This window comes from Gobius niger (assembly GCF_951799975.1).
Source record: "Gobius niger genome assembly, chromosome: 18".
In the NCBI taxonomy this organism is placed as follows: Eukaryota; Metazoa; Chordata; class Actinopteri; order Gobiiformes; family Gobiidae; genus Gobius; species Gobius niger.
Genome location: NC_136869.1, coordinates 7492232 through 7513716, shown reverse-complemented (window position 1 = coordinate 7513716; position 21485 = coordinate 7492232). Strand labels below are relative to the sequence as shown.

Below are 21485 nucleotides of genomic sequence, written 5' to 3'. Positions count from 1 at the left end.
TTACAGAGCACATTGTACTAAATGTAGTTAGGTACAATGTATCAAGGGTACTGCAAAATAAAGTGCTACCTTTTTACATTTGGCATAAATATGAGGGAAAATGTATCGCAAGTTTTCTGTCATTTTATGTTTCCATGCCTAAAAATGTCCTATATTTTCGGCGGCGAAATCTGAATGATGGATTGAGCCAGGTTTGTTGATATATTAGTCACAAAGCTGTTTATCAGTGGGAAAATCTGTAAAAATTTACATTTCGATCACACTTGGAATGATTAGATTTACACTATACCGCTCTAGCTTTTCTAATCAGCACAACAGTTTTCAGCAGTGCTAGCATAACTGGACGAGGGTTTTTCTTGTGATCAATTAACCTTTAACATGATTAGCCAACACAATGTACCATTAGGACACTGGAGCGATGCCAGAAATGCACCTATGTAGCACGCTAGCCTGCAGTTAGCTTTGCCCGTTAGCATGTTAGCTTCTTCTTCGTGATTCTATTAGTGTGTATTGGGGCTCCGGTCCGGTGGCAGTCAAGTTGCAAGCATGCTTTTCTGGCCAGAGACACCAGGGGGAGTTGAAAGACCCTCCAATCATCCCATAAACACTTGTATTACCCCCACAGGGACTACGGAGAGGATTTATTAAGGTAAACACGTTACTTTGTACTGCTTTAATATAGAAGCTGCAGTTACACGTATGACCTGAGGTGGCAGTAGTGAGTATAAAATGCCCAAATTGCATCGAGCCATGTCTAAACCGTATTCATCACTAACTTAATGATATCCTCATTAAAAAAAACACTGGGTTTCTTTAAAAAATAAGGACATTATAAGTGACCCCAAAGGTTTGAGTGGTGTATATAAAAAAATCCCTCTGAAAAAACCTTCAAAGTATTGTTCTGTAGATCAGTGGTTCTCAACCTTTTGGAGCCGCGACCCCCATTATAACAGGTAAAGGGGTTTGTGACACCTCGCCCGAAAAAACAAAGAAAAAAACAAACAAAGAAAAAACAAAGAAAAAAAACAAATGGCTGAAAAAAAATTCATGAAACTCCTAACAAATAATGGCCCTCTGGTACAATAGCAAACACGTGCTACAATAAAACATTAGATTATTTGCTAATGAAAATATGTATATTTTATCTAATCTGATGATCTGGCGACCCCCCAAATTTGTCTCGCGACCCCCATGTTGAGAACCACTGCTGTAGATGCTACTGATGTGGAGATACTGTCACACAGATGAGAGTAAAGTGTATTTTGAGAATATGGCCCCTACAGTTTATTATTGTGAGGAGTAGGTTGTTGTTTTGTTTCCATATATCCATTTCCATATATTGTGTCCGTGTATAATTTCTTTCCTTTTACATATACATTAAGCTTGATTAATGACCAGAACATGTACATTATCTCACCGGCTCTACAGTAAGATAAAGCAGAGTCGAAACAGAGGAGAGGAAGGAAGCCTGGATCTCATTAAAATTGATCCAAACTCATTAGTACAGGGTCAAATGTTCACAGTTTGTTCGTCTCGCTCCTCGCAGAAAGCGCAGTCGTCTGAATTACACGGCGTTGCATCAGACCCTGAACGCACCGCTCAGCTCCCTTTACTCTCCTCGATATCTCCGGCTCCGCTGTTTCTGTACGGCTGCCTCTGACGGCCAATCGGCGTCCGGGACGGGCTTTAAAGTCGCCCTATAGCGGCGGCGGCGTCACGTGAGCGCGTTATTCACAGGCAAAAGCCAGAACGCGCTGTTGCACATTGGTTGCACGGACAGTTGCCTCTGGACATGAAATTTGCTTGTTCTTTCTTCCTTTTCTTTTATTTCCGATGCAGCACCGGATTCAGAGCTATTTAAACAATGGATTAAGTCAACAATGAAACATACAGAAGCATTGACTGAATATGTTTCTCAGTTCCATTCATTCAAAGCAAGCAGTCAAATAATTATTTTAAGTTTTGTCTAATTTTAGGCTACAACATTTAGTCTTAAATCTAAAAGTAAATTAGTAGCTTTACATTGATATTCTTTGTTCTCTGCTTCAACCGCATAGACAAAGAACAGACTTGTTAAAAGACATGACGGTCTTTCGAACCGTGTCAATGAAAGTTCAGATGTTTTAGTCCCTTCTTTGTATTTTATTGAGTTTTTTAATAGTCTTCATACTTTGTTGTTTTAGTCGCATTAACTTCCATTCATTTAGTTATGGTCTGTAAAAATACACTGCTGGACCAAATAAAAGTCGCCACAAAATCAAGGTCACATTGTCTAATATTTTGTTGTGCCGCCTTTAGCTTTGATTAAATCGTACAGTATATTGGTGATATACTGATCGACAATGGAAACTGCACTGAATATGTTTCAGATCATAACTTTAAATCTACTTTTCATGGGAAATGATGACATCACTCTAACTCTCTCTGTGTTTTCAAAACCAGCATCACATGTCAACTGGACAAGGTTTGTAGGTTTGATCCAAACATTTCGGAGGAGAGGCTAAATTCTAACAACATGTTGGGTGTGTTTGCGTAGCTGAGCGCACGCGTAAAGATCAGACAGGTAAATGCTGAGGTAAGAACACATCTGAGTGTGCACAAACGGTGGCCTGTTCCTTTAACCTGGGTGAAGAGACTGCTGTGTGCGATCGAATCATTTGGAACTGTACAGCAGCCTGGGGACCATGGCCGAAATTTTCGCATGGATTTGGGAACCAATCACAGAACGAGGAGGGACAGCATGACGATGACGCGCTATTCGATATACGGAAGCTTGTAGTTTATTTACGGATTTTAAAAAAACGTTTATTTACGGATCAATCATGACAGCAGCAGACGCAACGCTATTCTTCGATCAAGTTTTAGACCGTTTTCTAATGAATTTAGCTCGAAAGTCTACAGGGGATACGTCATACGTCATCGGATACGATGATATGATTAGCTCTGGCGACATGCAGACGCATGATAGACATTCGTAGCGCCCAATAAACGGCTATGGACGATCGTAAACCACACCTCTCCTATGAGAAAAAGGAATTGGTGGTCCCCAAATATCACTTGTGATTTTAGTCTGGCATTAGCCAGGCTAACATCGCTCAACAATTGGTACTGAACAAGTTCATAGAAAATTCCAGTTTGAATCCAGTTCAATGCTCTTTAAGGCCTTGATTTTGGCACAATTAATTTAATGGGCCGCAACCACAGATCAGAAAAATGTGTTAAATCCAGGTGGACTTGTTTTTCAAGCTGTGTATTATTCTTGGTGAAATATTTGAGTTAACACTGATTGAATGTTTGCGCTTGTTGGCTGTAAGCTACTGAAGAAGCCACCGCTGTCTTTGAGAATAATTGATGAAATGTGAAGGACTTAAAGGGACTATACAGAGTTTAAAAATGTTAAAATGATGTTTCATCCTCCCCCTACATGTTTCATGTCCTAATGTGTAGAATGAGCTCAGATCTGTTCACCACAACTACTGTATGAACGGGCTAACACTGGATTTCAACCGTTTGTTTCGACGGAGCAAATTATTTGGTGTCTCATAAAACATAAATTAATGGTTAACCTACAGGACAATGTTATCTAGAACAGACTGATTAAAGAATGCACTCAGGATAGTGATTAATGCACCAAGTATCGCTTCAGGAAGTAACAGTCTGTTCCCTTTTTCAAGTAACATCTGAGTCAGGACTAAACTGAAACTGTGAATCGTGACTAAGACAAGAATATTTATTGGTCTGGGACTAAACCAACAGCGTGAATTTTGGCGACATATTTTGATTCGGTTTTAGTCAAGATTTCGTCAAAATTATCAACTAAAATAAATTATTAATATTGCGTTTATATTGATTTCAAACATACAACTCCGGTCAAAACTTTGGAAACACTTTTTATATAAAGGCTTTTCCTTATTTTCAACATGGTTTAAAACATAATTCCATATGTGCTGATTTATAAATGAACACCTTTAGTAATTCATGGAGCGTCTCCCTCATGAACAAAGCACAGGCCTGTTCATTTGGCAGTGAATTTAAATCATATGACTCTGAACTGTATACTGTATTTTCCAGACTACTTATATGTTCAGAAACTTTCTTTGTAAGCCTGAAGCAGTTTAGTAAATGTGTGCGTCCACTTGTGTCGACTCAGGTGTGTGAAAACCGCGCAATTCATCTTCCAGGCCTGTGTGAGGCGCTGTGACGCTAACACAGATAATAGAACAAGAGGTAGAGACACATGTGCAGTAAACTTCTGTGGAATGTAAACAGTGAAAATGAAACTGATTCAAGGATTTACGAGTTTTTTCTTCAGACGTAACGGGACTAAAGCAGAAAAACCTGTCAGTGACTTTTACTGTCAGTCCAAAAACACATTGACTCGTGTTTTTCTACTCGTCACCTGTGGCTTGTGGACTGCAGTGGAGCAAAGAGGAGCGGAGTCAAACCATCATAATAGATAAGATTATGGATCACAGACACCACTTTTCGGAGACGTCGTAACAACGGCGCCACGTACACGGCGTTTTGAGATCTTTCCACTCTGGGACCTAGTTTGGAAAATTTTCGTTTACAGACCCCCAAAACGCCGGGCTCGTATGGATACAGACGACATCTCTAGAATCACTCCATATATGGTCATGTTTGAAAACAGTTAAGGAAAAAAAATTGGAAAAAAATCTAAACTTTCTTTAATTATTCAAAAACTACTTTAACAAATGCTGAATTATGAATATAGTTTTCTACTAAATAAAGATACAAAGACATGGGGAGGAGCAAAGTGGTTCAACAGCCCATAAATACAGAAATTAGCATTAGCATAAATCATGCTAATGCTAATGGTTAGCTAGCGCCAGCTACAACTGCCGTTTTTTAACTTCTACTGAACAATCTGCTGTGAGAAAATATCCATATGGGCCCGATTTACTCTTGACTTTATTTATGTGATAAATAAGTTCACCAGAAAATGGCTAAAAGGAGTGGAAAATTGTGTTTCTCTAAAGATTCTATTTTCCCCCTCGGCGAAGCCACGCCCCCTTCTATGACGCAATGCCATCTGTATCTATGGACGATACCCTGGATTAATAAAATATCTTAGCGTTTTTTCCTCAGTCCTTATAGTCTGGAAAATATGGTACTTCTTTTCATCTTTATGTGTTTTTCATTAGTTGACAAAATCCCTCTGGTCATTTTAGTCCTGGTTTTAGCCTCATTAAAGGGACATCAATACCAAACACGCTCCTAATGACCAGCTCAACAGAAAAGTCTATTGTTGCAGCAGGTAATCAAAGAATGGATTTGGATGAGGACTTAACCTATTTAAATATCATAGTTTGCTGCCTTTTTGACTAAAACAACGGCAGACGACGAAATCAACCCAATACAAATGGGATAATTCTTCAAACATAAACCAAATGGCCGTTTGACGCAATAGCCTAGTTTAATCCTGGGTTTCGGTCCCGGTTCAGTCATTTCTCGTGTTTCCTTTTCTTTCCCTGACCCAGTTTAGCCCTGGTCCAGTCCGGCGTGCGCTTGTCCCGGGGTCAACCTCTTCCTGTGCCCTCGGCGTGAGTCCGAGAGGAATCTGCAGCGACAAACCAATAAAGGCTGCGAGATAAGCACAGAGGTGGAGATGGAGCGGCGCCGCGTCTTATCGCTCTTCCTGCGACAGATCTGTGGCCTGTCAGAGCCGCAAAACCGTCTCAATATGGCTGCTTAAGATGAGACAACAGGGAAGAGGGTGAAGGATATGCTGACTGAGGGAGAAAGACTTAGGGACACATATCAGAAGCAACTTTGATTAATAAATGGACTATCTATTTTCAATATCTGGAAAATCATTGTGTCTCGACATCTCCAGCAATTCTGACGCTCAAAAACACATGTCTTTGAGAAAATGTCACTTTTCATATAAGATTTCCAAGCAATAATGAGCAAAGTGAGTTTTCATTTCATTTTTCATTGTTTATACTTTTCGCCCCCTGAAGTGTATAGATACCTCTATTTACTGTTTAATTGTTTCACATTTCCTATCTATTTTGCACACCCTGAGTGTTTTCTTGAGAGCTGAATGTAACAAATGAAGTTCTCAATTGTGAGATCAATAAAGGCTTAACATATCTTATCTTATCTTATCTTATCTTAGCTCATCTTAAGTAGCCTAAGTGCAGTACAAACAAAAGAGAGTCTCTGCATTGAGATGAATGAGTAAGCCTATGAGGTGTCGTTTCCCCATAAATTCTTTTTGCGCAATTATCGGGATTTGATGACTTCAATGTTTCTCCGTTTTTCAATCCAGATTTAGCTCCAGTTGAACCCTGGGGGCGTGGCCAAGCCGACTGGGAAGAAAACCTTTCATGGGAATAACAATTTTTCACTCTTTTAGCCGTTTTCTGGCGGACGATGAAGATATTTATCACACACAAATGAAGTCAAGCCAAAAATCGTGTCCGTATGGATGTTTTTTCACAGTAAATTGTTCTGTAGGAGCGAAAAAAATAAAAATACGGCAATTGTAGTTAACGTTAGCATATGCAGCATGACGCTAACGCTAGCTTCCTGGTTAGCATTGCCAGTTTGTATGAAATTATGGGCTGTTGAACCACTTTGCTCCTCTCCATGTCTCTGCATTTTTCTGACATTGATTATCAAATTATTATTTCCACACACAATGTAATTTAAATATAAAAATATCTTCATTTTACCTGGAGAAATGGTGAGATATAGTGTCCTAATTGTGGTGTAAACAGTTTTTGGCCTTTTCTCTGTTGTTATTTCAGCAGGAGATTCAGATAAAGTTGCGTTTTTTGCTGTGTTTGTCATTTTATTATTGTGTGACATCACTGTTTTATCATTAGTTGCGCTCCTCCACCGGGGGGCGCTGTTACTGTCTTCATCTCGCATTCAAACTCGGAGCACTCTGGAGGTCTCCGAGTTTACGAGTTGTAATTATGCCCTGGAGCGGCGTTCCAGGGCATTTTTCCAAGTGGAAGGTCGGAAATTTACCAGTTACCAGTTGCAAGTTAGACCTTGCTTTGGCCCAGTTCTGTTTTGCCTTCGTGAGATACATTTGACAAGTAGAAATCTGCACAAACATCTTCGATACCTGAGTTTACCAGATGAGAAAACCGCAATAATGAGCTGAATATAACTTTGAGTATGAAGCCTACACAATATATTTAACAACATCTTCTCTATTTCCACTCAGCATCATGTTTAAAGAAGAGATATTAGGAAGATATTAGGTAACAGTGACTTGCTCAGCGGTTTGTGGACTATTTCCTCTCGTGTTTATCCATTTATTATTCATCACATTCATCAAGGACAAAGCAATCACCAGTTACAACATAAGTTTGCAGCTGATTTGACGCATAAAGAGTCAGATTAGAGCTGATGTTTATACTTTTCCAGCACAAAAACACTTCTAATAATCAACAGGATCATCTTTCCCACAGCGCATGAAGGCAGCTAGTTTGTTCCTCGTGCTTTAGTCCAGGTTGAGTCCCATTATATTTACTGTCAGTTCCTATCTGGTATTGTACGTCTGATCTGCAATGACTGTGTGCACTAACTGCCTTTGAATGAACTCACATCAGGTCAAACTGTGCTCACATTTTGTCACCTGCTCCTAACGACACTGATCCAACCTGTATTCTAGATTTGACTTTCAAATCGTGTCACTGGGCGAGTTGGCAGCAGAGCGTCTCACAACAGACAGACGATTGTTGGACCCAGATTCCCGACAGGAGCGCAGCAAAAAGGGGATTCGTTTAGCAGAAGTTTTTCCTTTTCTTTCAATAGGTCTCTGCTTCAAACACAGACTAAGCAATACTTCAACAATAAATCAGAAATGCTGTTTGGTGGGGAATAACTCTATGGTGTGTTCGATGCAGGGGTTTCACTCAAGTAGAAGCATAAAAAGTAAAAGTATTTGGTGAAAATGCTACTTGAGACATGAGTTACTGTTTGAGCATGAAAACGGTGATGTAATCCAAACAAACAAAACTAATAATGTGAAATTTTCAAATGATACATAATAAGAATAGTAATTTTAAAGCCACACTGTGTAAAGATTTCTCTCTATTAAGAACAAGTAAATAGCCAGGAACACTGGACTTTTCTACACTAAATATCATTGGTATAAGACAGGCTTTAGGTTGCATGAATATAAACATGAAATGATCTGATCATTACAACAAATGTGTTGGTTCAGTGATTCTTTAACAACATTTCATAAACTGAAGTACAAACACTTGGCCACTCCAGCAGTGGGCATTATATTTCAGTTGGTGATCCAATCAGCATTAGCATGCTGTTGCTAGCATTAGCATACTGTTGCTAGCATTAGCATACTGTTGCTAGCGCTAGTATATTGTTGCCTACTGCATCAAAAATACTTTTGTGGAGGTTAAAACCTGATTGAAGATTCAAAGTCCTGAGCATCAAAATGAGCTGCAGCACGTCCGTATATTCACATAAATTTACTCAGTGAAAGATGTGTTTTTAAAACAGGTCTCGGCTAAGTATTAGGTATTGTATTTGTAGCCACAACCCGATATAGTTTTTTTTTTTCGAGGAACAGTGCTTGCTTAATGAGAGAATACTTCAAAATAACATTATCAATTATAAGTAAAAAGTGCAGCGTGGTAACAGACTAAGGAAACAGACAGACTCAGTACAGTTTCTTAGATTTGATTAGTATAAATGTCTCAATTTGAACATAGTAATCAAATTTGAATTGTTTTGACTCGCTAAACTGTAGTTTGTCATTTACCCTGTACTTCCGGTACAGCTTCAAAACATCACTGAGTTGAGTGTTTTTAAATCACAGTTGAAGACACATCTTTTCAGAAAAGCTTTCGATACATAGCCACCGACTCGACTGCTGCTTTTATGTGTTTTTGTATTTATTGTTGTCTACAGTGATTCTTGTTTTATCCTGGAAAGCGCTCTGGGCACCTTCTGGTTGTTGTTGGGCGCTATAAAAATAAAATTTGATTGATTGATTGATCCTAGACTATTTCACTTGTTCTGAGATGTTTCTGACTCGCTTCAATACATTTTGTCCTTATTTAAAGTAATTTTCTTCTGCCAATAGGGTAAGAAAATTGGTCTTGTCTCATTGGCAATTTTTACTTTCTGATTTCAAGCGAGATTTATCTTAGAAATGTCCTCAAACTAGCAAAGTAAACTTGGTCAGATCAGGAAAAAAGTCTAAATGAGTAAAAACAAGATACATTTCCTCAATTCAAGACATTTAAGCCCATGCTTGACATTAACTTTTGGCAGTGCACTCAACTTATGCTTGTACTTGCTTTTGTCTACATTAAAGCCGCATTATGTAACTTTTTATGCAAGGAAAAGTTGATATTTGTGCGTGTTTTGCCTTGTAGTGACCCAGCGGCCGTATGAGTTGGCCTGGCACCTTCACTTTCGATCACGGTGGTCTCTACAACGCTCCAGGATCAATTGTTTTGTAGGTTTTCTGGTGACATCCAAACAATTGATCCTGGAGCGACCTAGAGACCTCTGTGATGGAAAGCAACGTCGCCATGGTAACCAGTCATACACCCGCCGGGTCACTACCAGGTCAAATATGCACAGATATCAGCTTTTTTTCCCACATTCAAAGTTGCATAATGCAGCTTTAAGTGTTGTTTTGGCTAATATAACCACACAATTTTGCCCGCTGTCAAACCAACATGGCGGATCACAGCTTCAGCGTTACTGTTGCTGCGTGTGCGTGGAGCTGTGCATGTGTTAAGACTTGCGCGGCTCAGAGGAATGCGAGGCTTGTCTGAACTCAACTGTTTTTACGCCTCGAGCGCAAAGTACAAAAAGGATCATCTCCCGGTCCTCCTCGCTCTCCGACACCGCGGCCTCTGTTGGTTTTGTGTCTATGTTTATCTGCACCTCGGCAAACGAAACAAGGCTCTCTCTCCGCTCTGGTGGAAAGAAGTACCTCATGATGCAATGGGGGCGAGGAGACGATAACTTTGTCACAAGAGCGTGTTGGGGAAGGTCGGTGGCTTTTAGTTTAGTGTCGAAGACTAAAAACAGCGGCTGAATCCCGGAGGAAAACAATCTACTGTTGAAAAATATAACGTAACTGAACACTGTCCTTTCAATAAACTAAACTAAACTTAAAGGGATATTTCAGGATTTTTGACATAGGGCCTCATTTCCTAGTTATCCAGAGTGTTGCTGATTTCTGGATATATTTTCATTTGTAATTCATGCAGTTCTTATGTTTGTAGAGTTACGTGGCGCTAGGCTAATGCTAGGCTAGTGCATTTCTATGGTATCAGCTAGCCTGCATTAAAAACAGTCTGACCCGCTCCACAGAGCACCTGAGGCAAATCACTTATAACACCAGACTAACCATAAATGTTTGTGTCGATAGAATAATGTTTGGAATATAACTGACCTTGCATCACATGAATGATCGCATTTTGAGGGACTATTTTCTAGCAGATCACTCCGCCACTGCATAGCTTTTACAACCATGAAGCTGCTGCTGCTCAAATATAAGTTCTTTTCAATGCAAAATGGTTAAAATGATTCTATCAGCACAGACATTTATATGGTTAGTCAGGTGTTATAAGTGATTTGCCTCAGGTGCTTTGTAGAGCAGGTCAGACTGTCAGGCTAGCCGATACCATAGAAATGCACTAGCCTAGCGCCACGAAACTCTTCAAATGTAAGAACTGCATGAATTGAAAAAAAAAAAATCTCCAGAAATCAGCAACACTCAGGATAACTAGGAACTATGTATCTCCTGAAATATCCCTTTAACCTCACACATTTTCTCCAGTTTGGCATTACCCAAATCTAAAAGCTTGACTGGATTGACTGGGCGGCACGGTAGCACAGCGGTAAGAGCTTGTGCTAGAAGCTAGAACGTCCCGGGTTTGATTCCCACCAGGGACGGGGCCTTGCTGTTTGGAGTTTGCATGTTCTCCCTGTGTCTGCGTAGGTTTCCTCCAGGTACTCTGGTTTCCCCTACCATTAAAAACATGTACAATAGGCCAGGATGAATGAGAGTGTGTTTGAGCGTGTGCATGGGGGACGACGGATGGAAATTAGCCCATTAAAGCGACTTGGTTCATTAAAGTTGGACATTTTATACTCACTACTGCCACCTCAGGTCTTACGTGTAACTGCAGCTTCTATATTAATCTCGTGCATGACGGCACTTCAGACCCGAGAACACCTTTTTTAGTGACTAGAGGATTTTAGAGGCAGTTGTGGTGAACAGGTCTGGGCTCATTCTACACATAGGGACATTATGTATTTTAGGGGAGGAAAATACATAATTTAATAACATTTTTAAACTCTGTATAGTCCCTTTAACATGCACTGTCCCTACCAAATAAACCAATAAACTACATTGTAATGCCTGATTTCATAGACCTACAAAATGAATCTAAACTTTTTGGGGTTTTCTTTTTGTTATTGTTGCTTTTCCAGCAGGTTTTTGTCACATGTTTTGCTGCGCTTTCATTGCATTGTTGCTTTTTTTTTTACCACGTATTTGTCACGTTTTTGTGTACAGCCTATGGGCCAGTGCAACGTCACATTTGAAAGCTAAGACTAAGTGTAAAATCTGTGTGAGTAAAACACAGCTCACAGGTGGTGGATGGCAGGTAACTGGTTAAACTCGTCCAAACTCATTTAATCCAAAAGCAAAACAATTAAAGCAAACTGGCTTAAGGGGAGACACAGTTTCTTCACATATACACTTTCACCTGGAAACACAAAATACTTAATCTTCAATAACAAGTTTAAAGACTACAAATGTCCCACTCTTGGACTTAATATTTTGATTTTCAAATATCGAAATCAATGCGAAATTTGAATTTTTCCACTAATGACTCGCTTCTTTTAGAACTAAACACGATATCCAAGTGTGAAGAACCAATATATCAACAAACTATGAAGCTGAATTGCTGAAATAACACTACACAGGCTAAAACATCAGCTGTCTCACATGTTTCTGCCTCGAGCTGTTCCACTTGGACGCCTCAATCAAATGTGCACTTTCCTCGACGATTATTACCATTAATAAATGTACTGCGGTTGTATTGTAGCACTTGGTACTGTACATTATGAGCAAGTGGTTTGATCAGGGCATTGGCATGGCAACAGAGGCTACTTAAGGTATATTTTTGGGGTGGAAATGACATTATAACATGGATACAAAGGAAAAAAGTACAAATTTGCAGGTTTTGATATAAATATGTTCTCCTAATGCTCAGCCTGACATAGACAAGGCTATGGGTCGTCCCCTGACCCACCTTTAGATAATGTCCTACTTTTTCCGATTACATGTACATAGAGAATGACTATTTATTCACCAGGAGCTGTGCCAAAATCAAGGCCTTAAATGTCACTGCGAAGCTTTACAGTTGTTTGGCATTAAATCAAAGTGATCTTGATCTTTTAACCTCTTAACCATTATGTGAACCAAGCACATTTTCTCCAATTTAGCTTTAATATTAGCCAAATCTAAAAGCCCCTTGATAAAACGAGACAAAAAAGCCGCAGAAGGACGACAAAATAGCGAAAACCAAGACAAAAAAGTGACGAAAACAAAATGAAAATGAGTTAAAAAAAAAAGTGACAACAACACAGCAACACAACCTTTTCATCAGTTTTGTAGGCCTTGGCTTTCAAATGAGGCGTTACTCTGACCTATAGGCTGAAAGGTCAGTCGAGAAGCTTTTAGATTAAAGCTGAACTGGAGAAAGTGCACTCGGTTTAAGGTGGAGAGTAAAGGGTTAAGCCATAAATCAACAAAACATGCAGCTGAAAGTGCTTTGGATCAGTATTCACTTTACACTTTACAAAGTTTTACACAATTCTAACAATATTTTGCCCAGTTTGTCAAATCCAAATCTTACAAAAACCTGCTCTTTTCCCGGTGTACTCCATTGCTCTGCTTAATCAGTTTTTGTGATCTCTGTTATTTAAGACATTGATAAAGCCACACACTATTACATAACCCAACACAAACCAGCACCAAGCACTGCGACTAAGCTGTGGTTAGAAGGATTTAGGCCAGGATTTTACCAGGACTAGTGTGGGCCTTGTTAAATCCATACCCTGAGTCACAAAGGGATTGTCAGAAGAGCCCTTACCTTGTAGACCTGTCCATAGGTGCCATTTCCGACCAGTTCCACCAGCTCAAAGATCCCGGCTGGGTCCTGCAAGAGACAAGGGAGAAATCAGCCTCACACTCAGACAGAGGTTATGAACAAAAATGTATGTGTTGCTACAGTTTAGGTTGTGAGAACCTGATGGTAAAAGTCGCAGCTGAATTAAAGCAGTACTAAGTAACTCTTTCCCCTAGAGGCCATGAGCGCAACTGCAGGTGTCGTAGCAAGTTGCGATTTTTTAACTCATTAATTGTCCGTGAGAGTAAATACTATGCTGACAGAAGAGACAAAGGGACAGAGGGATATTGTACATCCAATTACACAATGGAATTATTATTTTTTTTCACTCAAACTTGGCTGTAAATACTGTTTAAGTGGCGCTAGCCCGCAGTTAGCTTAGCCTGTTAGCTTCTTCTTCATGACACCAGGGGGAGATGAAAGACCCCCCAATCATCCCAACACTTGTATTACCCCCAGAGGGACCACGCAAAGGATTTATTAAGGTAAACAAGCTTCTTAGTATTGCTTTAAGAAAAAAGGTACTTGTTCCTTTGGTATGATGAGGTTTTATTTGATCCAAGACTAAACCAAATCGATTTACTCCCTTACTTCAAGCAGATCTATGTCATTTCTTTCTAAAGATGATTATTCTTTCCCCTCCATAAAAAAGGCTACACACTGGAAAAATACCATCTTATCTTAGACAAAAATGACTTGCTTGAATTATTGTATTTTTTGCTCATTTTAAGTAGGTTTGGACTCTCTTATTGAAGGATCTTTCCTGCCTTTGCCTTTTTTGTCTCACTTCAATGGCTTTTGTTTGTTTTCTAACTGCACAAGAACATTTATCTAAGCGAATTAATGCTTGTTCCATTAGCAATCTTTACTCAGGACAGTCCGAGCCTCCGTAGACGTCTCGATAAGTCTAAGATAAGATCCCCCAGTGCAAACATACAAAGTGCTCGAACTGAAGACGAATGAGTCTGTAAAGCATGAATATTCTCATTGTCATAACAACGGAAACTCTGCACGAAACAAGAGCTGTTACAAAGTTTTAAATGTCTTGTCCTACAAATCACGGCATTTATCCCCTACAGTGATGCTATTGAAGTAAACCAGTGTGATCGGGTTCAACCAAAAGTAAGTCGATATCTGTAATTGACGACGCGCACGTTCACGATTACAAACTGGTTTTTGGCACTAGATTTGGAAGCTTTTCGGGTTTTTTCGAAGGATTTTGTCACTATTGCATTGGTTTATTAGGATTTTTGATGCTCCAGATGGAAAGTCTCAAACACATCCTGCATTCCCTGACATCCAGCCGGCTTTTTCGCGGTTTTCACGACACAATCCTGCAATCCACGCCTTTATATGTGCTTTAACGCACAATCCACGAGACTGTAGACAGTAGATTGATGGTATTTAGTCGGTATGTGACCCTGGTGCTCTCCGGTTACATACCTGTGGAGTTTCACCTGCCTCTGAGAACTACAGTATTATCCCCCACAAGGACCTGATTGACGCTAACCGAGCCTTTAAGAACGGCTCTTCAGGAAACGGCGTAGAAATCAACTGTAAAACTCGGAGAAACTTCATTAATTACTCCATGTGACGACTGTCGGAGTGTGGTCTGGCTTTTTGAGCACGAAAGAGGGTCCCTCCAGTTTCAGATACGTCTCCACAGCCTGCTGACATCTCTAATCCCGTCGGGGTTTAATGCCAAAGTTTACCAACTCAGAGGGACCTTTTATTTCCCTATAACTTTGAAGGTGCACCAGGGATTAGCGGCTCAAGGTTTACGGCAACAGACAACAGCCCTGTGTTATGGACATTCAAACACAGATTTGGGGATTATTCTTCAAAACAGGTTCACCTTTCTGCTCAAGGTCAAACTGAAGTGCGGCGGAGTTCTCTGCAATTTTCAACAACAAACCGATCTTAAGTGTCTGAATAGCGGCTCTTGAATGGGACGCTGCAGAGGGATGTTCAAAATGTTTTCAGTATCTGCATCATGTACCTTGAACAGTTTAAGGTATTTTACCATTAATGACAATTTGAAATCATTATAATGCTCTGTGTGTGTCTATATCAGGTCATAGTCTGCATGAGCTATGACCTGCTCATGGAGAACTGAAAGGTCTGAAGCCCTTGGTCTAAATCCTAAATGAGTGTCTCCTCAGCCCGGCTCCTCATGATGGACACTGACTCATGTGTCCTATTCCTCAGAGACAGAGATGAGACTTGACCCTTTCACTTGAACTAACTCAGCTGCACTCTCCAACCCATTAATGTCTATAGCACTTGATGTCCTGCGTTGTGCCACGCGCACATTCCTGCACTGTCTCCTCGCGCACACAGACACGCTGCCACGAGCGCACATCCGCGCGCGTCCTGCTGCTCGCTGCTGATGCTGCTGTCGCCACCATCACATCACGAAATGGCGGAACGCGCTCTTGTTGCGGCTCTGCTCGGAGCGTGCGCGCGTGTACCGGTGCTCCGCGTGTCTACCGGTGCGCGTGCACGAGTGTGAAAGCGAGTAAAAGTGAGGAGAGTGTGTCAAGCCGCGGCTGAGCAGAGCTTATCAACTGCCCCACATTCACAGACACGGCGGCCTATTATCCAGGCTCGCGCACGCGCACGTGCCTGCACGCGGTGAGCGGCAGCAGAAGCTCACGTCACATCACGCGCCAGTTGTTGAGGAAAAAGCAGCAACAACAAACAAGCCGCGACACTGACGCTTCGCCCTGATTCCTTCAGTCTCTGTTGCGCCAAAAAGCAGCGCCACATCCGCTTCAGCGCAGCGCACTTCAGCTGACAGGTCACGGAGACGCTGCTTAATGACAGAGGCTCCTCATTGTGCGCTCGTGCTGCTCTGATGCTGCTCTGATGCTGCTCTGGCGCTTAAGTGGCTCCTTTTGTCCACAAAGACTTGATGGTTCATAAATGCATCTCCTCAAAGAGCACGTTACGCACCGGTTCAATATAAGGACGCTGTTTTTAATGCGTTTACGACCCGCTTCTGCCGAGGCCGCTTCCACAAATAGACTCTGCAATTCAGACATCAATACAGCAACGTAACACTTTTCAAAAACACATGACATCATGTCTAACACCGGGGACTGGATCAGGTGCCAAACCATTCACCAAAACACGGCCTACGAACGGATCCAAACGGGCACATCTCTCTCACCAATCCACAACCGGAGTAAACTAGGCCTGACTACAGCAGTGACAGCCTCTCAGCCGTGAGCAATAAGCCACGAAGCCTCTCACACCACAGAGCTATGCAGGGACTCGATCCAGGTGCGAAAAATGGGGCACAGCGATCCATCTCAGCTAAACCGCAGCTAAAACCCCGAACGTGGCTGTTTTCCACGAGGCTATAATCTGTGCGAGGACCCGGAGCATGAATAAACCGGGACTAATCCAGATCCTGGAGCAGCACTGGGGCCATAATAATAACTCCGGGCTGCGGGGCTGAAACTTGGACCGGATCGGGAGGGGGGGCTAAACGAACAGAAGACACGGGTGCGCTGTGATAATGGGAGATGCTCTTTTTTTTGGCTGAGGCTCATTTGGAAACCACTGCACATCATCGGCAAAGAAGACACGGTCCCTCTGTCTGCCCGCGCGCACTCTTTTACACCCTCTCCTCGGGCCGTGCGCGCGCCCTCACACGCAAGAGCCGAGCAGGGGATGTGAAGCAACGAAGGGACTGAGAGAGAGGAGGGCGGGGAGGGGTGGAAGTGGCTTTCGCTTTGGAGGTAAAAGGCAAGGCGTGTATGTGTGTGTGTGTGTGTGTGTGTGTGTGTGTGTGTGTGTGTGTGTGTGTGTGCGCTACGATGGATAGGTGCTCGTGCGGGTGCTGGTGTGCATACCCGAAGCGCAGACAGGTCAATTTCGTCCAGACTCCTCGCGGGGGAGTCGCTCGCCATCGTGCTCTCTGCGGATCTCAAGACGGGCGCAGGAAAAACCATCGAAAAAGGATCCCCCCGTAACCCGCGGCTCCTCCTGTCCCGCTCCCGCTCGCCGCCGCCGCCGCCGTCAGTTCAGAAGAGATCCCCCCCCCCCCCCCTCTCTCCTCGCCTCTCCTCTCCTCCTCCACCCCCCGGCCGGCCCCGTGTGTGTGTGTGCGTGTGTCCGGCGCGCTGCTGCTCCTGCTGCTGCTGCTGCTGCTGCTACTGCTGCCTCCAGGGAAAAGCGAGAGGTGCATCCAAAAATATAAAATCACAAGAAGGTGGAAACACAAGGGGGGGGTTAAAAGATAGTCCCGGTCCCGCTACATGACGCTCCTCTCCGCGGTTCACTGCTGCTGCTGCTGCCGCCGCTGCTGCTGCTACATAGTCCTCCTCCTCGGCGAGAACCAGCTCCCGTCTGTACGTCTCCCCCGTGCGTCTGTGTGCGCCTGGGAGTGGCCTGTGTGTGCGTGACGAGGCTGCGCGCTCGGCAGGAGACGCCCTCACCTCATGACGGCAGCGCCCTGGAAACGGAGAGAGGTGCGCGCGCGGGTGCAGGGTCTCCCAGGGGAAAAAGGTCACGATGTCATAACCGATAACCACGTATTAGTTTGCGTTACGGGGGATCACGCGGGTTACAGGAGCAGGGGATGCGGAGTCAGCAGTTTTGGTTCAAGTCAAGTCTGCGCAAGAGTTTTCATGTTGCTGCACCAGGACGTAATTGTGGAGCTTGAACCGTCGACTGGACTGGGTTGGGTTGAGGAGAGTAACAAAGACTTGCTAATTGAGTGATACTGTAAAAACAAAACTTGGAGCAGTTGGTTGCCGGGTGTGGTTCCCTCCTCCTGGGCCCGAGTCTTACATGAAACCGCTCTAGCTTGGATACATTGTCATTTTCTGACCACAGGAGTTAAAGGTGCATTATGCAACTTTTTATGCCAGAATATTTGTGCGTATTTGACCTTGTAGTGACCTAGAGACTGTGAGTGGTCAGCATGGCGCCTTTACTTTCCATCACAGTGGTCTCTAGGTTCAATTGTTTGGAAGGTTTCACTGCTTACCTGCAAAACAATTGATCCTGGAGCGTCATAGAGACCTACGTGATCGAAAGTAAAGTCGCCATGCTGACCGCTCATCCAGCCGCTGGGTCACTACAAGGTAAAACATGTACAATTTTCAACTTTCTTTCTGCATAAAAAGTTGCATAATGCGCCTATAAAGAGGGGGTGTTATGCTTTTTCCAATCACATATTTGCCTGGCTCTGCCATACTCTTCCCTGTCCATTCCATGCAGGGAATTAGTCTGGTCACGGAGCAATTGGAGCAGTTTGAACGGGCGGGCCTAACGCGCACAGATTGTCAGTGAAATAAACCAATTAGCGATTAGCGGACGTGACGACAGCTGTGTCCAATTTAAAAAATATGAAGTGACTATAAACTCACGCGGAGAACGCGAGGCTAAATCCTTGACTACTTCATCCAATGATTAGTTTTGGCTGATGTTAACGTTAATTGAACTAAAAACATAGAGGTGCAGCGAGTGACGTAACCTTCTCAATTCTCTGTGACGGTCGTGATTGGTTCGGCTCGGCCTTAGCCGCCAATCAACAACTTGTCTGTGCGTGGCCACATCCACCTTCTTTCGTGCAGAAAGAAGTGGGTGTGGTTTATCAGGCTACCAGTCTATATCACACTACAATGATGACCAAACCTTCTGTTGGTCTGTAAATGCAGTAAATTAGAATAACTGCCTTGTATAAAATCGCTCTCTCAAAATGGCTGTAGCGAATGTCTTGAAATAGGCGTCTGTCTCTTTAAGAACCTCTGACCCTTTCCGACACGCCCCCTCCACACGCTGTCTGTGGCATCAGTGGGGAGGGGGTTCTGCTGAGGAGCAGTGGTTGGTTACTCGGCTGGTGACGAATACCCCCCCTTTAAGAAGAAGCTTCTGTGAATAGAAGTGAAACGTCCTCAACTCAACCTAACCCAGTCCAGTCAACGATTTAGTTTTCATTACCTGGACGAATGAGAGCCTTCCCATAGTTTGATGACATGGAATCCATATCAGGACTTTACACGTGAAAAAAAAAACACTTAAAAGCCTGGCTCCGAAAATAGAGTTTCCTCCTGTGGCACCACATAATTCTAAACTCACTGGTTTTGTTCTATATGGATTTTTAACCTTTTAGCTTTGAGCTTTTATTGAAAGGCCCTGGAGGATTTAAGAAACGTCTGAAAGTTTCCTATAAACTGGATTCATTGCCAACACTTAAGGCCACACAGCATGAAATTTCACCCAATAAAAAAAACAATCAAAATACAAGCATTTATTTTATGATAGAACAGGTCCTCATACAACTCCATTTTTTGATTACACAGTTTCACAGTGCGCCTTTAACATTATTTAAAGGGATATTTCAGGATTTTTGACATAGGGCTTCATTTCCTAGTTATCCAGAGTGTTGTTAATTCCTGGAGATTTTTTTTCATTATTCATGCAGTCCTTATATTTGAAGAGTTTAGTGGTGCTAGGCTAGTGCTAGGCTAGTGCTAGGCTAGTGTATGTCTATGGTATCAGTTAGCCTGCATTAAAAACAGTCTGAAACCATATAAATGTCTGTGTCAATGGAATAATCTCTGAAATATAACTGACCTTGCATCACATGAATTGCCACATTTTGAGGGACTAGTTTCTAGCAGATCCCTCCACCGCTGTGTAGCTTATACAACCACGAGGCTGATGCTGCTCAAATATAAGTTCTTTTAATTGCAAAAGGTTAAAATTATTCTATCGACACAGACATTTATATGGTTAGTCTGGTGTTATAAGTGATTTGCCTCAGGTGCACTGTGGAGCGAGTCAGACTGTTTTTAATGCAGGCTAGTAGTTACCATAGACATGCACTAGCCTAGCGCCACTAAACCTTCAAATATAAGGACTGCAAAAATATATATATATCTCCAGAAATCAGCAACACTCACTAACTAGGAAATGAGGCCCTATGTCAAAAATCCTGGTCTTTGCTGGTTCTGCTTGACATGAGGGAGCAGTGGCTTTACTTTTTAACTTAATATTTCAAAACCAAATGATTTTTTAACTGCCAGAAGCTTCATGTTTTTTGTGTGTTTTTATTGCCTGCAAAACGACATCCATTAAACACAAGAGGCCCAGAAGACACAGCCTGTAAAACCATCATCTACACAGTATGTGTCCTGGCCTCACCTGGGACTGTTTGAGTGGCTCCTCCTCCTCCTCCTCCTCCTCCTCGTCCTCCTCCTCTGAGCCTGTGAACAGACGACTTGTTCAGGCAGGTTTTCTCTTCACACGCCGCTCCTGTCACTGCAACAGACACACCCAACACTGAGGAGCGACCAGCCGGGAGGTTACATCTCTGTAGTACTCAAATAAATTAACTTTGCATGAAACTCTCAAGTCTCTTTTACTGTGGCTACTACTGCAACTGCACTAATACGACTGCTGCTACTTTGGCGAGGTGGGGGAGGTGGGGTATGTGTCCTAAAGGGGCCTTTTCCGCATCACCTGCCCTCTCACCTCTCTGACGTCTCACCTGCAGCGGGACTCGGCTTGGCAAGCGACTCGTCTGGGCCCTGGACTCTGACCATCCTGGCCCAAATTAGCGTAAATGTGCACTTACCTTAACCTTAACGGAGCGCATTTTCGCCAGCTCGGCTTTACCCAAATCTAAAAGCTTCTCGGCTGGAGAGCAACAATGTAACGCCTCATTTGAAAGCTGAGACCTACAAAGTGATTGCAACTTTTTGTCAAGTTGCTGCATTTTTTGTCATAGTTTTGTTGTTTTTTTTGTTGAATTTTTGTCACTTTTTTGTTGAATTTTTGTCACTTTTTGTTGAGTTTTTGTTGAATTTTTGTTGAATTTTTGTTGAATTTTTGTTGAATTTTTGTTGAATTTTTGTTGAATTTTTGGCACATTATTGTTGAGTTTTTGTCACATTTTTGTTGAATTTTTGTCATTTTGTTGTTGAATTTTTGACATTTTTTTGTTGAATTTTTGTCACTTTTTTGTTGAAATTTTGTCACTTTTTGTTGAATTTTTGTCACTTTTTTGTTGAATTTTTGTCACTTTTTGTTGAATTTTTGTCACTTTTTGTTGAATTTTTATGCTGTTCCAAATCTTGGTCCCTCCACCTGTGACTAAATGCTGTGTGTCTGTAAGGAACCACACTACCACTTGTACTGGATATGAACTTAATTAATTAATCTAAATCTTTTTTCTTTTTTCTTTTTACATTACAAGTCATTACAAGTTTCGTTTCTCAACATTTTTGTCACAATGGGGGGAAAAAAATCAGACTTTTACACTCAAACAGTTACTCACCATACTCAAGTAACATT

The 21485-nt window shown here is 42.2% G+C and overlaps 1 protein-coding gene across 3 annotated transcripts in view; it reads right to left on the bottom strand.

Moving 5' to 3' along the window:
- The window catches only part of tnikb (TRAF2 and NCK interacting kinase b), a 68166-nt gene extending 50947 nt beyond the window's left edge, over nucleotides 1-17219 (bottom strand). Inside the window, exons 1-2 of one of the 3 annotated variants that reach the window (XM_079576087.1) lie at nucleotides 17033-17219; nucleotides 13137-13202 (exon numbers count right to left, since the gene is read on the bottom strand). In XM_079576087.1, coding sequence (XP_079432213.1) covers nucleotides 13137-13202; nucleotides 17033-17131 — 165 coding nt within the window. In that variant the 5' untranslated portion in view covers nucleotides 17132-17219. The remainder of the gene's footprint in view (nucleotides 1-13136; nucleotides 13203-17032) is intronic. The other 2 variants (XM_079576085.1, XM_079576086.1) reach the window with 2 other exon arrangements.
- Nucleotides 17220-21485: the final 4266 nt, after the last annotated feature.